Source organism: Zychaea mexicana (genome assembly GCF_025766255.1).
Source record: "Zychaea mexicana strain RSA 1403 chromosome Unknown BDB00scaffold_14, whole genome shotgun sequence".
NCBI classification, from domain to species: domain Eukaryota; kingdom Fungi; phylum Mucoromycota; class Mucoromycetes; order Mucorales; family Lichtheimiaceae; genus Zychaea; species Zychaea mexicana.
Window position 1 is genome coordinate 472362 of NW_026516677.1, and position 15248 is coordinate 487609.

Consider the following 15248-nt stretch of genomic DNA (forward strand, 5'->3'; position numbering starts at 1 on the left):
GTGTGTGTGAAGAAGTATATGCTATAAGCTCTTTGAAAAAACGTTTTTTTCTATGATCCGAAACCATTACCAAAAGGAACGAACCGGGTCGAAATATATATGAGGGTTGGGGGTGACAGTGGCGGAGATACCCCGTGTGACGTTTGTTGAGGAAAGATTGCCCGTCTGACTGACCCTTGTTTCCGGCCTGCCTTCTCCCAAGATTTCCCGGTTGGTTGTTTTTTCTTCTTCCACTTCTTACTTCACTTTCTCCCCTTCCACCTTCATAAACCACCATGTTCCGATTGGTCACTACCAAGGCTCCATTGGCAAACGTAAATTACCTCTCCCTATACTTTGTTTCTGATATGTCTGAGAAAAAAGACGCGTCCTGTACATCATGTATATTTAAATGCTGTATACCGTGCAATTGTGTGTATATATAGATTGCTGTCCGCAATGCCGCTGTCAAGACTGTTCGCGCTCCCGTCGCAACCAGCTTCTTCCGCATGTACAGCACCCCCGCAGGTAAGAGTTACGGGCGCTTTGGTTTCATATGTGTTACTCGAAAGGAATAGAGGATAGCATGCTGCACGGAATGTTGGGGTTTTATTCTTCGAAAGCTTACGAATGAAACAAAATGAATCTTCAGACACCGAGTATGATGTCGTTGTCATTGGTGGTGGTCCTGGTGGTTATCCTGCCGCCATCAAGGCTGCTCAGCAGGGTCTCAAGGTAAAATCAAGCGCGCATAGAAAGGGAAGGACGCATAATTAATAACTAAATTATGATTTATTAGGTTGCCTGTATCGAAAAGCGTGGCTCGCTTGGTGGTACCTGCTTGAATGTTGGCTGTATCCCCTCCAAGGCCATGTTGAACAACTCGCACATCTACCACGAAACCAAGCACGGTCTTAAGAGCCGTGGTATCGAAGGTACCGCATCTATGATATAGAAAGAGAAAAGTAAAGACATAGGCGGGGAAGAAGGAAGGGTTACTGACGAAGCAACGGTGTGTATGATTAGTTGGCGATGTCAAGCTTAACATCGACGGCATGCACAAGGCCCGTGTTAAGGCCGTCACTGGTCTTACCCGTGGTGTCGAGTTCTTGTTCAAGAAGTATGGTGTCGACTACGTCAAGGGCACTGGCAAGTTCTTGACTGCCAACGAAATTGAAGTTGCCGGCTTGGACGGCAACCAGTCGACCGTCAAGGCCAAGAACGTCATCATTGCCACCGGTTCGGAAGCCACCCCCATCCCCGGCATTGAGTTTGACGAAAAGAAGATTGTCTCTTCGACCGGTGCTCTTGAGCTTCCCCAGGTTCCCAAGAAGATGGTTGTCATTGGTGCTGGTGTCATTGGTCTCGAGTTGGGCTCGGTCTGGTCGCGTCTTGGTACTGAGGTCACCGTGGTCGAATACCTGAACGCCATCGGTGCCGGTATGGACGCTGAGTTGGCCAAGACCTTCCACAAGTTGCTTTCTAAGCAGGGTCTTAAGTTCAAGATGGGCACCAAGGTCAACGGTGCTCGCGTTGAAGGTGATGGCGTCAAGGTTGAGATTGACGCTGCCAAGGGTGGCAAGGAAGAGACTGTAAGTATTTCCAAAAATACCCGTGGGAAAATATATCATCCTTTAAGATATTTTTTGTACTCATCTATAAATTAAATAGCTTGATGCCGATGTCGTTCTTGTCTCCATCGGCCGTCGCCCATACACCACCGGCCTTGGCTTGGAGAACATTGGCGTCGAATTGGACAACCGTGGCCGCGTTGTCATCGATAACGAGTTCAAGACCAACGTCCCCAACGTCCGCTGCATTGGTGATGCCACCTTTGGCCCTATGTTGGCCCACAAGGCCGAAGACGAAGGTTTCGCCGTCTCTGAAATGATCGCCACCGGCCACGGCCACGTCAACTACGATGTCATTCCCTCCGTCATCTACACCCACCCTGAAGTCGCCTGGGTTGGCAAGAACGAGCAGGAATTGAAGGAGGCTGGCATCAAGTACAAGGTCGGCAGCTACCCCTTCGTCGCCAACTCGCGTGCACGCACCAACGATGATACCGATGGTATGGTCAAGGTTCTTGTCGATGCTGAGACTGACCGCATGTTGGGTGTCCACATCATTGGCCCCAACGCTGGTGAAATGATTGCTGAGGCTGGCCTCGCTCTGGAATATGGTGCTTCTGGTGAGGATGTTGGCCGTACCTGCCACGCCCATCCTACCTTGAGTGAAGCCTTCAAGGAGGCATGTATGCTTGCCAGCTTCGGCACTGCCATCAACTTCTAGACGATTTATTAAACCGCAATCAAATCAACCAACAACCACACACTCAACAGAAACACACTGACTCGCACACATACGCCTTTATTTCTTTCCATCCACTTTGTTATTGTCTCTTTTCTCTCCCTCATCATGCTCTCTATCTCTCTCTCTCACCCTCTCTTCCTATTTCGCTCTTTTTGATTTAAAAAAAGATAAATATATGACTAGTCATTAAAAAATAAAAAGTGCCCCTAGTATCTATCTTGTGGTGCAGTAATATCCTTGTCCTTGATCGTCTCTTGATGTCCGGTCGTGTCAAATACAGGCAATTCAAACGCCTAGTAGTATAGTGTTAAGCATGATGTTGTGAGCTTATTGTTACTCGTATCCAAATGTTCCCATGGTTACCTCGGGCTCAAAATCAGTCATGGACTCGAGCACAGCAGCTGCGCCGTGAGAATCTGGATCGCCCGAGATCTTCAACAAGTTGGCATCAGGGATCCAAACAACCTATCAGCGTAGAATATGCGTATATCGTTCCATCAGTTACTTGGGGGATGCTAGGTTATCATAAAAGAAAAACATACATGCATTTTAGCATTCAGGGCAGCCTGAACACCGTTTGTAGCATCCTCAAACACCAGACAATTTTCTGCAGGCGGGTTACCAAGTCGCTGCTGTGCGGCCAAAAAGATATCAGGAGCTGGTTTACCACGTTCAATGCCTGCATCGTCACCACACACGATATAATCAAACAATGAAAACAGTTCATCATTAAGCGACGTTTTCAATTCGAATTTCGAACGAGTAGACGATGTGGCGACGGCCATGGGAACACCCTTGGCGTGCAAATGGCGAATTAATCGTTCAACACCGGGCAAAGGTTTCACAAGCGGGAACCGTTCCTCGTGCATGACCGAGCTTTTGTCCATGTATTCCTGCACAGACATTGGTAATTTGTAGTGATCGACAACCATGCTGGCGGATTCCGTGCCTGTACGGCCCATGAGCTTGCTTTTCACATCCCATGTGAATTTGACACCGTCGGCGTACTTGTCGAGAAGTTCTTGGGTCACTTCGGTATAGACACGTTCCGTGTCTAGTAAGAGCCCGTCCTTTATATTTTTTTTACATAAAGAACGCGTAAGGTTTGAATACGAAGGTAGAAAGGGCGAGTTACTCCACTCCCTTTTTTTCTTTTTCTTTGGTATCAATTTTATATGAATTTATATGGAAGAGAACAGTACCATATCGAAAATGCAGTGCGTGATTTTAGGCATACTGTAATAGGGAAAAGAGAACGGTCAACTTGTTTAAAATTTTCCAGTTCCTTTTAATTCGGTTGTGTTTGGGGTGACACTTGGGATTTGGAATAAGCTTACGTAGCGTTAAAACATATCCGAACGGAAAGACTATAAACAATCAGTCTGGCTGTTACTCTACCGTCTATAACAATATCGAGTGTTTTTTAAACATGCTTGTCTGTAGAAAAGATGATGTTGCTTCTTATTGTATACTGAGTTTTCTCACTCCTAGTATAGTGCCAGTAGTGAACTTCTGAAGAACCTGTATGAATGCATTGAAAATATAACACACATAGCACAACAAATTGTGTAGCTATGCACGAGAAGGAAGGGAAAGGACAACAATCTGTTGAAAAAAAATATCAAGGGCATCTCTTTGAGTGTGTTCGCTATGCATAAAAGATGATCTTTCTTGGTATCGGGGGACTCGCTGCTTCGCTCTTTAACTTTACAAATATAACAATCTTCCAGCTATGAGCTCAAGAAAACATTCCCGCAGAGATTCTGACGATGATTCCAAACGTAAACACAAAAAGTCAAAACAGAAGAACAATGACTTGAGCGACGCAATTAAAGACACGATTGAACGTAAGAAGAAAGATATATGAATCTAGAACCTACATTGTATGCAACTGCAAGCAAAACTCATTTTTCTGCCACAGCCATTTCAAGCGACGATTATTTTGAAAAAGCTACTGAATTCCGTCTATGGCTACGCGAAGAAAAGGATCGGTACTTTGGTGATCTCGATGCAGACGATGCGCGTCATTATTTTAAAAAGTTCGTCAAGGCTTGGAATCGACACGATCTCGATGGTAAAAACAGTGTGGTTGTAGCACTATGTATCTTACATTTTTAATTGTACAGTGACTCATATAATGCACATGTGCTTTATCTCTTCCAATACATTTATCTATAGAAAAATATTATAAAGGAATCAACTCTGCTCAATTATCATCAAGCGAGACAACTGGTTATCGTTGGTCTTTCGCGAAACAACTGGATCAGCATGAAATAGATAGGATCCGTGACAACGTGGATACACTGACCAATTCTGGAAAAGGAAAGCGGAGAAATGTGGGTCCTGCAATGCCATCCTCGTCTTCTTCCTCGACACGACGATTTGACCAAGTCGGTAAGTGATGATTAAAAATCACCACGTCCTTTTTCAAGAAAAAAAGAAGGAAGACGCGACGCTTAGAAAAGACTGTTTTATCGTTAGATTTCGAGGAAAGACACGAACGAGAACGCAATGAACGCAGAGCTGAAAGAAAATCAGAAGTCAAACGCGTAAAAAGTAGACGAGAAGAACATCTCGATGAAGTGGCGCCAAAGGAGACGGGTCGAGAAGCTCAACTTGCTAAAAGGCGTGCCCAGAACGCCTATCACAAACGGGAACGGGATTTAGATGTAGAGCTGGACGATTCTGACTTATATGGAGGTGGTCGTGATGAATTTAAAGCAAAGTTGGCAGCCGAGAAGCGTCGAGAAGAAGCACGACAGCAGCGCCGTCAACAACGACAAGAAGAAAGATATGGTCCGATACAAGAACGAATGGCTCAACACAAGGCTAAAGAGAATGCCACTATGGAGATGTTCAGAAAGATGGCTGAAGACCAAAAGAAACGTGGTGGATTATAAAGAAGATAATATGCAATAAAATTACACATGCGTGATCTTTGATGGATGGATGATGCAATGTATATAGAAAGGATGGTATTATTATGTGCGTGTGGTGTGTGTGTATGGAAAATGTATAGAAAAAGTGTATATACTATGTTGCTATGCGTGGTTGCGATATTCATTAAGTACAAATGCTCCAATAATCATAACCATGGCCGTGACCATGTTCCAGCTTGTTTTTACATATGACACAAAGTCGCCTTCTTGATACTCTTCTGCTTCGTCTACCAGATACGAGTTCACCCCACCGCCTTTCAATGCCACCACTAGTAACAGTACGAATGGCACACGTCGTTAGTTTCAATGCCAAGCTACTGCCATTACAATACTCTAACAACGTACATAGATAGTTGTTCTGCCGGCCATTACTTGTTACGTTCCAAAATTTCACGCTACTTATCGGCTATAAACAAACAAACACGTTAGCTGCCCTCTATAATTTCACCTACAACGGAAAACACGACAAGAAAATATCCTCATACCCGTGAATGAATTTCACCCTCTTGAGGTGTGATTGCCATCCGTAATTTCCAAGGTATTGCCGATGCCTTATCATGACGTTCATGGTTTATTTCATCCTCGCTTTCAGGAATCCCCACATCCAGCCAGATATCAATCCTATCAACCAGCGACGGCTTTTTCCGTGGCGTTTGATGCGTGTTGGCTGACCCGCGTTTATAAATATAGATTGTTTTATAATCGGTCCACACAGCCAACATATTTCCCTTTTCGTTTATATGGATTCCCTCAATCGTAGCATCGTATGGGCCTTGCACATCGTTGTGTAGCCAGTCATAGAGTTCTGGAAACTCGCCGTTCTCGTTATGAACTCGTTGATCGAGGAAATCGAGTGTCAGAAATCGCGTTTGGACAAATGGGAAAACAATAGCTTTACCATCGTTGGATCGTGCTAAATTAATCAGCTGTCAGTAAGAAGATTCTGCTTTGTGCATATTTCTTAAAAACTTCCTGAACGACAGGTTGGTGGGGGTGTCTTTCATGAGTTATTACCAAACATAGGGTGTGGCATACTGAGTCGCGTCCGCTCTTGCTGAATTTGGGAAATGTCAGCAAATCCTATGTAGTCAACTTGTTCTTCGGCATAAACTTGTTGCTATCAAATAAATAATGCGCATTAAGTCTTCCCTTTAATATACAATATAAATGTTTGATACACATCGTATTCCAGTTACCTCAAAACCCTGATGCTGCCAAATAGTCCATTCAGGTTCTGAACGTTCTCCACGCAATTCAGATAATTGTGTAATAGTAGTTACGTTATCGACCAAAGTGAAATTGCAGTGAAATGCATAATCTGTTCTGTGGATGTCCACTGTTACGACGCGATACGTATCCGGTCTAAGTGTTTTTCCCGGTTAGCATTCAGAATACTTTTATATCCATCTTCTCGAACTTCTATCCTTACCCATCCTTATCCTCCTTTACAATATCAAAAAAAGGACTTACGAAGATGAATATATCCTAGATAGTGCTAATTCATGATCTTCGGTGTTTCGTGGCTGATGAAATTCTGTGTTTTGGTGCATTAGTGATATAGCTATTTAATTTTCAATTTCCCTAATTTATCATACTTACCTCGAATAGGATCGCCCGGTATACTTTCAGTTACTACGATCTTTTGTGCATCATTTGAATGAGGTGGCGATGTCAGATCTGGTGGTAATGTAACAGTGCGGAATCTATAAGTATCTGGGTCGCTGAAAAAAGGGAAAAGCGAAATTCATGCATGACGACGAGACGGCAAGAAATGTTAGTATCGCTGTTCACCCTTTGATTCCTTTCCTTTTCATCCAAATGACTTCTTACCGAGAATATAAAATCTCGTTTCTCTCTAAACTAAATGCACTGATCCAGGTTGTACCAGGCATTAAGATATCCTTGTATTGAAATGCCGGGTTGTCATCCGTTGCATAGTATATCCGCACATAGTGTTTGCTGGTTTCATCCTCAATCACATGATATAAGATACCAAACTGTATGTCATCAGGTCCACTCTCACTTGGTGTCGCTATTGACACTTTGGATATTGCACCGGGTAGTCTATGTTCAAACATCCGTACCCATCCTAATTATAAACGGTATCAGTTTTGCTCTTTTTATTTTATTTTGACACACACACACACAGTCCTCTCTCTTGCACATACACGAATTTTCCTTTCCTTACGTTCTACATACCATCTTCTGACCCTTTTGACTTGTTTACATGATCCTGCATGAATACTCGAAGTGGCCTTCGTAACTGAGTGATACTTCCTGAAACATTTACGTCGCGAAAATAAAATCAGCATAAACGTGTAGCGGAACAGAATACTTCTGACTAGAGAGTCTAATGCCAACTTTGGCTGACCAAAACCTATTATTTACCAATGATGCCTGTTTTCAAAGCACCAGTCCCATGAGTTAGACCTTCCTGCCCTGAATGTGCGATCTCAAAACGAAGAGCAGTGAGGTAAAGATGATCACCAATGGTCGAAAGTACGACGTCATCGGGCGCTTCTTTCCCTCGCCATCGAGTTGCATCGGTTGTGTATGTTTTGACTGGGTGTGGGTATGGACTGTCCTGAATTAGGCTGGCTAAATAAATGATACCAGTGCCGCATAATAGTAGCGTGATAGGGCGCCATTGCATCTTACAAGGTGTTATGGTGTTGATAAATAAGAGAGAAGTATATATTGGGTGGCAAACTGCTGTATTAATTATCGAGAACGAAGTATGCGGAACTGGAATTGAACTTGGCAGCGAAAAATGATCTGCATATGTTGGGTGATTGGATCAAAAGGATAAGAATAAGATTTGTGGGGGTGGGGGTACCATGCTTTACACTACATGGACAGGGCTTAGTCTCTCTTTCTTACGTAGCGTTGACATTCCGTGGTAGAAGTACCGGCATGAAAACGCATAGCGTCTCAATTGAACGGATAAGCCGTTCTACTGCCTCCAACGACGGAGAAGACTATGGTTTGGTTCGTTGCATGAATTATTCACCGTCATTGAACTGTGAATACGGTCCTTTTTACTTTATTTCTATGAACTGCTATCATGGGAGGCTGTTCAAAGCTGTGTTAATGCATTGTCCCGCTGATTTACTAGGGTGGTTGGTCACGAAATCGGGCCAATGCCTTTGCACAGACCACATCACCTAACCGACGATAACAACAACCCCCATGTAAACGATGCCATGAAAAATTTCAGATGAACCTTTTTATCGTCTCTTCCTTCCTTCTCACACAAAAAGTTATCTGTACGTCTGATACGGGATGCAAAATACCACAACACCATCAGCAGCAACTGGTCCTACTATCATGGACGCGCATGGTAGTAGCAGTGACAACAGTAAACCGTTTCCAATCGCCGACCCGCCTTGTTATGGCGACAACTGGTCATCTGCTGAATCCTCAACGCCACTGTCTCCAACGCTCTCTTCGCCCATCACACCCGCACTTATTTCGATTTCACCGAAAGACACGACCATGGCAGATACGCCACCACCCTTGTTTGGTGACATGACTTCGCAGCCACAAGAATCAAAGTCAGGAACAAAATCAAAGAAAAATGGCGTCAGTACATTCATCAAAAAGTTGTATAGGTAAACACAAATATTTCTTTTTGCCATGGACTTGGAAAAGAAAGCGTCTTCTTTAGATGTATTCACATATAAACATATGATAGTATGGTCAATGATCAATCACACCAAGATTTGATATCCTGGAGCCCCACTGGTGAATCTTTCTTCATCTACAGCTCCAAGAACTTTTCAAAACAAGTTTTGCCCGAGTATTTTAAGCACGGGAACTTTTCGAGTTTTGTCCGTCAGCTAAATATGTATGCAGAAAAACAAATCACACATCATATACAAGTGTTATCATGTACTGATATATGTATCACGCGTAATGATATGTAATAGGTACGGATTCCGGAAAATAAACAAGGCATCCCGGGGTAAACACGGAACAGACCAGAGCGAAATATGGGAGTTCATGCATCCGCAATTTCTACGCGATCGACAGGGCAAATTATCCGAGATTAAACGGAAAGCTGCCAACTCGGAAATGCTCAGACGGGACACGGGTAACATTCATGTTTCCGTCCAAAAAATACAAGCGGATCAACAAAAGCTGCTTGACCAGTTTCATGTGCTACAAGACAACTTTTCAAGCTTGTGGCAAGGTTATGAAGACCTGAAAAAGAATCAGCAAGAGCTCCAAGAAGGAATCCACAAACTGACAGACGTTCAGAATAAGGTAGATGTACCGTTTTTGGCGGCAGTTGTCTTTTTTTCATGACCAAGAATAATAATGGTAGTTCCAGCACTTACCAGCAGATGCATGGTTATATACATAGCATTATCAACAACAGCAGCAGCAACTACAGCAGCAAAGCATCAATGCATTTGCTACACCGTTCCCGCTTACACCTGGACCTACTGAAGACAGTAAACAGTTTATTGAAGAGGCACTCAGGTCACCGTTGCCGCCTAGTCCAATGCAAGAGGCAGAATTTATTGATCCAGGGAAACTTAGCAAGTAGTAGTAGTATCATAGTAGCAATCCCAAAATTACTTTTACGAGTATTGTCGCTCACCATGGTGCACATTTGGCATCCCGCATATTCCGAGCTGTCAAATCAAAAAACACCTATCTCGGCATACACATCCATCACATCCATCACAAAACCAAGCGGGCGTTACGGAAAAATCAATCCGGCCAAATAAAGAGCACGTATCATGTACATCGTGCTTGGACAGCACAATTATACCTCACATCTACCCTTCACATATACACACTCTCTCTCTTTGTTACTCTCTCGCTATTTAGTTTAGGTTTGTCAAAACTACCATGCGAATACACATTCCTCTTATTATAAAGAAAGGATTCTCGTATTCTTGTAGTGGGCATTCATTTCTATGTAATTTTTTTTTTCGGAAGAAGAGATGGTTGTATCCGAAAGTTAAGCTTGAATTTGTTGCATGATTTTTTATGAGAAGAGATGGAAGAAGTAAATTACTGTAGAGAAAAAAGGTGACAACACATTCAGTCACCATCTTCCCAATTTAAAAAGTAATCTAGACTGTCAGAATGAATGTACGGACGGCTTGAGAGCAGCCCGTCTGGCTTGTGTTTAATTGGAAAGTGGATCCGAGTTTTTTCCTTTGATTTGATGGATCGCTTTCTGGGGTAATGAAGCTTAATGCATTTTGTAACCGCTTTTTTTGGGCATGATCTTGGTTTTGCCTAAAACCGCGTCTTCGGGTATCTCTTCCGTGTGGCCTGTACACGGGTAATATATCCGAAAACTTTTTTTATTTCGGATTTTGTTGTCCGGCTTTAGTAAGCCTGCTTTCCAATTTAATTGCAGCACCGTGTATACTTCTTCTAAATGTCTAGCTCAGTAACCCAGTGTATGTTGCCGACTTTGTGGGCTATAACGGCATGACTAAAGCTAAGTTTTTTGCTGTCTTGTCCAAAAAGGTGAAAGGGAACGAAACGATGAGTGAATCTCTGTCCGTGTAATAAATATTCTAAGATTGATAGCTAAAACAATTTATTATGTCCGGATGTATTTCAAGTAGATACAAATCTAAACAGGAAAGCGTAAAATCTATAATGCCTTAAACAGCTTACTGAGTGGCAACTTCGGGTGCTGTCCAGCTGTTCCAGTCTTGATCGACAATCGGATCGCCAAAGATCCGTATGTAGGGCTGATACTTTTATTTGTACGTGCCTGCAGATGCCGCCCTGTACGTATAACGAACGGTGGCACAGGATGACCAGAATTGACTAAGGACTTTACTGTCCCATTGCCAACGATAGTTTTCGTTTCTTCTGAATTGATCACTACGGTAAAGTAAGCTGTAAGTATCTTGAAAAAGTGTAATTATTACACTATTAACTATCTGCCGCTTTGAGTAGTTCTGCTTTGAGAATTGAAGCAGGGTCTGCGAGCCGAGATAGTAATCGAGTTTGTCCTTCTGACCACTGAAGTTGTAGCTACCTGTGTGTCTGCCAACGTATGGAGACCCGTTTTAGATATTCCCTTATGTCATGAAGCTGGTTAATGAGGGCTGTAGAGATATAGCTTACCGAAGAGGTATCAGACTTAGGAAGACCTCATAGGTTGCCAAGAGAACCAAAGTACGGCAGATGACTAGTTTTGTTTGATGATGAAGCAGTGACTCTAGTATAACCGCCATACCATATAGATCAAGTAAGTCTCCTTGTGGCTCTACGAAATTAATGTTCACTGTAAATAGTTGCTTGCCATCCAGTGTTATTTCAGTTGTGCAGGGGCCCTGCAAATATTGAAGAAGCGTGATTAGCATTGGGCTTTCGGCTAAGCTGTATCCTGAAAATAAACTGGGCATAAGTAAGAGCACCTACAAAGATACTTGATGCTAGTGATTTATATACTTGAATGGATATGGCGGGAATACGTATCAGCTTGAATGTACCGTGATCTGGTATTTCGTTACGGATCGCCAAGAACACATTGCTCAATGTCATTCAAAGATATGCTTGCTGGTTCTACTTGAAATTGCGATTCCATGGTATTAAAAAGACCTATGTAGCGAAAGTCTTCTCGATTTTCTGTTATTTATGTCTCTGTAGCCGTCTTTTAGAAAGAAGGATCCATGTGTGTGTATCTACTTGAACTAATTCAGTTCCTTGCTTGATTGGCGACTGGAGATCATTGTTGCCATCAGACACTGCACGAACAGCATTTGTTTAAGAGTGCTGCTAGGATTGTTTATGTCGCCTTTCTGTTTTTTGGCTACCATGTAATAGGTTATCGATCCTATGATGGCAAGGGAGCTTATTAAGATGAATAACCGTGCTACATTAACTGCCGTTGTGATATTTTTATTACTTACTGTCGTCATACTGTTTCCGCTCATCATGGTAATTTATACACCTCTTTGTTATAAAACTACACATTTTTTAAATTTGCTCTAATAACGTTAGCAATAATGACTGACCTGCTGTGCTATACTACATATACGAATCATGATGGCTGCCCAACTCAAGCGATGGTAAACGAGATGACTTCAGGTAAAATATTTGACAGAGGTGTTTATTCTATTACTAATTGTTCTGAGCTGATAACACCGGGTTAAGCAGAGTTCTGACAATAGCCTAAACTTCAAGGAAACCATGAAACCATTTCATCATTCTTCGCTACTATACTATATTACAAATCGCTTCGTCCTTTACATATTGGCAGTGGTGGAACGTCAAATATCTGTTTGCCGTCAAAGCTTTGGTCACTGGTCATGCACTGGGCGTTTCATCGCCGCTTTAACGCTTTGTTACACAGGGTTCGTTCATAGTTGTTGTAGACCTGCTTCTTTAAAAATGAAAAAGAGCTTCCTGATATTGTCTCATTTTAGCACAAAGGCAATTATACTAAAACCAGATGCTTGTCATAAAAAAAGAGTCTGCGGTATAGAGAACTATAAACATGTCATAGACAAGCAAATACTAGTTGTTGCATGATCAACGAGGAGATCACAGACACATCCTTTTGCAGGCTGTAGTAGGTATTTTTTAGAGCATAACACAGGAAAACGATACAAATATGCAGTTATTGGTCAAAAAATGCTAGGATCGCAGATGTCAATAGTAAGAGTATATCGAAACAGAAAATTCACAGAATGAGGCGCAGCGGTTGAAAGTGATCTTCTATCCACCGCAGCACATCAAAAGAAGACATGGGTATACCACCAACCGCCATAACTGTCATTATTCACTTCTCTTCTCTTTTTTCTTGTCATTTTTGTTATCCCACTCCATCTCTCTGTGCCTAATGGTAAAGCAAGAAGGCAATCCGATTGCGACACTATTTGATCTTCCACTTAGTGACAGCACATCAGCAGAAGTGACACGAACTCATTATGAAGGCCACTTGGGCCGAATAGCGCGATCAATGTTGGAAGATTACGATCTTGTCATGGGCGGTAAACGCTACACAATGCTTGAAGTCGAAGCTTACTTGACCGCACCAAACCATGGACACGCAGACCCTTATTGTCACGGTCATCCACGCCAAAAACGAGCTGGCTATTGGGTATGTATGTTGTCGTGGGCATAAATTCATCCCCTTCCTTAGTTAATTGCTTATTGTTATTGACACAAAAATATTGCACAAAAAAATTGTAAAGTTTTTTCATATGGCAGGCATGTCTGACTCGTTTCGAGGAGGATCGCGCAAAGGTGTGGATATCACGGTTGGGAACCCTGACCATGACAGTGCCGGCGGGATGCTGATTCGAGCTGTACTCAATCAATCGACTGGCTCCGTGATAGAAGGTCCGAGCTTACTCGTCGACGAAATTCTTCGCGTCTGCAAGCATAAGGATCTGAAAAGCCTCACAAAAGCACCATGGTCTGGACAATGCTGGTCTGATAAAAGCCTATTTTACCTAGAGAAGAAACCATCCCCGACTAAACGACAAAAAGTCGAACGCAAGGTGTACTCATCGTGTCGCGTCGGGCTGGGTCTGGGCAATCGTTTACCATCCATCGAAGCACGACTTTTATTTGTGGGCCGGCCCTACAGATTCGTGATGCAACCATGGCTACTGAAAAAAGGCCGTATATGGACGGTGTTTGGCATGTTTGAACAATCCATGACAAATGAAGAAATCGTCGAGTTGACCAAAGTCAAAGAGGGTTTATTGCCGAAATACAAGAGCGAATATGACGCAGGCGAAGAAGCGCCCGAGGATACCATCAGGGAATGTTTGAATGGCAAGGATATCGTGAGCGGGAGTGCGAATTGGAAGATGCGTGTGATGAGCGCCGTTCGGTGGTGGGAATGTCATGCCAAGGAAGGAGAAAAGTTCAGATGGGAAGAATAGTAGTGGTAGTAGTGGTAGTAGGTAGTAACAGTAAGAATAAGGATAAGAATTAAGGATTATTAATAAAAGTAAGTCCTATAGTCATCTGCATGCTGTTCTTGTTTGATCGAAACAGGCGCTGCTGGATCTGTTGATGCTGTACTGTCCCCTGTCTTTGATACTTGTGAGATTTGTAACATTTCCCGCAAGCCTTGGTTCTCTATGGTGAGCTGTGCGAACTGTGCTGCATGTTCGTCTCCTTCGGGCGAGTCATAGGCTGTCCTTAACATGGATGCAATTTGGTGAAGATGTTGGCGTAGTGTCATGTTTTCTATCATCAGTTCTGCTGTCGTTCCCTTTATTTTTCCGTCATAGTGAGAACCTCTATCAATTTTCCCTTCATCGCTAGGTAATAACCATATCTAATTTTCTAGGTCACAATTTACCTTTTCGGCATCCAACAGTGCCTCGTATTCTTTCCGTAAACGAATATACCCTTCTGTCGTAGACACCTTTTGATTGTACACATGATTGAGCGTGTAAGTTTATCTCTATATCTCCTTATAATCCTCCTTGCTGGGTAATGATTCAACATACCGTATGCGTCCGTAATTTCTCTGCTACTTTTGACAAGTTGCTCTCATATTCTTGCACCAGCGCCTGTAGCTCACCACAATCCTTTTCCAACTGCTGGTTTCGACTGATAGTTCGCTGATATTTTTGAAGTAAAGTGTTGTATTGAGAGCCGAGCGTCGCAGTCGCATTGTCTACTTCAAATTGGTTCAAAGGTTGTGCATCCGTAGTAGAAGAATCGATCGCTGACAGGAATCCCTGCTCTTTTTTGTTGTACAGACATATATTTAGCCAATTGCCACCTAATTCTAAGTATAACAGTTGAGTTACCTTGATCCTGAGATTTGCCTTCTGTTCGTTGCTAAGAAGCAGTATAGTCGAACAACCAAAATAAGATTAAAGCAGATCAGGAACACGGGTTTCTTATTTTTCTTTTGTCGAGTGGCTATACTTTTAGATCAGCAATCTGTTTAAAAATGTCTGCCGTAAGCTCGTTATTTGCATCGTGTCGAGTTGTCAATTCATTGGCTAATTCCCAAAACCGTTTAAGAGCATCTGTGTCTGTCATGCTTTTCACGATGGTATT

General features: G+C 42.7%; 7 protein-coding genes across 7 annotated transcripts; 4 read left to right on the top strand and 3 right to left on the bottom strand.

The window, feature by feature from the left end:
• Position 1: 1 nt before the first annotated feature.
• On the top strand, positions 2 to 2599 carry BDB00DRAFT_122813 (dihydrolipoyl dehydrogenase). The gene is made up of 6 exons (XM_053116154.1): positions 2 to 314; positions 426 to 513; positions 632 to 714; positions 779 to 914; positions 1006 to 1571; positions 1651 to 2599. Exons 1-6 carry the CDS (start codon positions 276 to 278, stop codon positions 2269 to 2271), a joined length of 1533 nt encoding a protein of 510 aa, XP_052982786.1. The 5' UTR covers positions 2 to 275; the 3' UTR covers positions 2272 to 2599.
• Positions 2499 to 3527, bottom strand: BDB00DRAFT_785598 (HAD-like domain-containing protein; the record flags this gene model as incomplete). Its single annotated transcript, XM_053120547.1, has 4 exons — positions 2499 to 2585; positions 2656 to 2757; positions 2835 to 3362; positions 3495 to 3527. 4 exons carry the CDS (start codon positions 3525 to 3527, stop codon positions 2499 to 2501), a joined length of 750 nt encoding a protein of 249 aa, XP_052982787.1.
• Positions 3528 to 3966: 439 nt separating this feature from the next.
• BDB00DRAFT_971624 (uncharacterized protein) lies at positions 3967 to 5236 on the top strand. Its single transcript, XM_053129861.1, has 4 exons — positions 3967 to 4139; positions 4214 to 4366; positions 4471 to 4686; positions 4774 to 5236. The coding sequence occupies exons 1-4, from the start codon at positions 4025 to 4027 to the stop codon at positions 5190 to 5192; spliced, it is 903 nt and encodes a 300-aa protein (XP_052982788.1). The 5' UTR covers positions 3967 to 4024; the 3' UTR covers positions 5193 to 5236.
• BDB00DRAFT_809201 (uncharacterized protein) lies at positions 5237 to 8007 on the bottom strand. Its single transcript, XM_053122467.1, has 10 exons — positions 7620 to 8007; positions 7431 to 7508; positions 7062 to 7320; positions 6831 to 6952; positions 6702 to 6765; positions 6428 to 6593; positions 6246 to 6348; positions 5717 to 6144; positions 5577 to 5637; positions 5237 to 5500 (listed from the first exon to the last, which is right to left on the bottom strand). The coding sequence occupies exons 1-10, from the start codon at positions 7882 to 7884 to the stop codon at positions 5334 to 5336; spliced, it is 1713 nt and encodes a 570-aa protein (XP_052982789.1). The 5' UTR covers positions 7885 to 8007; the 3' UTR covers positions 5237 to 5333.
• Positions 8008 to 8926: 919 nt separating this feature from the next.
• BDB00DRAFT_727376 (HSF-type DNA-binding-domain-containing protein) lies at positions 8927 to 9305 on the top strand (the record flags this gene model as incomplete). Its single annotated transcript, XM_053118262.1, has 2 exons — positions 8927 to 9078; positions 9161 to 9305. Coding segments are annotated over 2 exons (297 nt in total), but the record flags the coding sequence as incomplete, so codon positions are not given.
• Positions 9306 to 13056: 3751 nt separating this feature from the next.
• Positions 13057 to 14110, top strand: BDB00DRAFT_785602 (uncharacterized protein; the record flags this gene model as incomplete). Its single annotated transcript, XM_053120548.1, has 2 exons — positions 13057 to 13317; positions 13412 to 14110. The coding sequence occupies 2 exons, from the start codon at positions 13057 to 13059 to the stop codon at positions 14108 to 14110; spliced, it is 960 nt and encodes a 319-aa protein (XP_052982791.1).
• A 59-nt stretch (positions 14111 to 14169) lies between these two features.
• BDB00DRAFT_869459 (uncharacterized protein) lies at positions 14170 to 15230 on the bottom strand (the record flags this gene model as incomplete). The annotated part of the gene is made up of 5 exons (XM_053126609.1): positions 14170 to 14445; positions 14536 to 14601; positions 14687 to 14925; positions 14993 to 15023; positions 15114 to 15230. The coding sequence occupies 5 exons, from the start codon at positions 15228 to 15230 to the stop codon at positions 14170 to 14172; spliced, it is 729 nt and encodes a 242-aa protein (XP_052982792.1).
• Positions 15231 to 15248: the final 18 nt, after the last annotated feature.

Bases quoted from the DNA above. Each gene is read 5' to 3' on its own strand.
- BDB00DRAFT_809201 (XM_053122467.1), bottom strand. From the start codon at position 7,884: ATGCAATGGCGCCCTATCACGCTACTATTATGCGGCACTGGTATCATT. The intron at 6,953-7,061 runs GTAAGAAGTCAT...CCCTTTTTTCAG, and splicing joins AACGAGATTTTATATTCTCG to CGACCCAGATACTTATAGAT. The intron at 6,349-6,427 runs GTAACTGGAATA...TTTATTTGATAG, and splicing joins GGCAGCATCAGGGTTTTGAG to CAACAAGTTTATGCCGAAGA.
- BDB00DRAFT_122813 (XM_053116154.1), top strand. From the start codon at position 276: ATGTTCCGATTGGTCACTACCAAGGCTCCATTGGCAAAC. The intron at 715-778 runs GTAAAATCAAGC...ATGATTTATTAG, and splicing joins CTGCTCAGCAGGGTCTCAAG to GTTGCCTGTATCGAAAAGCG. The intron at 915-1,005 runs GTACCGCATCTA...GTGTATGATTAG, and splicing joins TAAGAGCCGTGGTATCGAAG to TTGGCGATGTCAAGCTTAAC.
- BDB00DRAFT_971624 (XM_053129861.1), top strand. From the start codon at position 4,025: ATGAGCTCAAGAAAACATTCCCGCAGAGATTCTGACGATGATTCCAAA. The intron at 4,140-4,213 runs GTAAGAAGAAAG...TTTCTGCCACAG, and splicing joins AATTAAAGACACGATTGAAC to CCATTTCAAGCGACGATTAT. The intron at 4,367-4,470 runs GTAAAAACAGTG...ATTTATCTATAG, and splicing joins GAATCGACACGATCTCGATG to AAAAATATTATAAAGGAATC.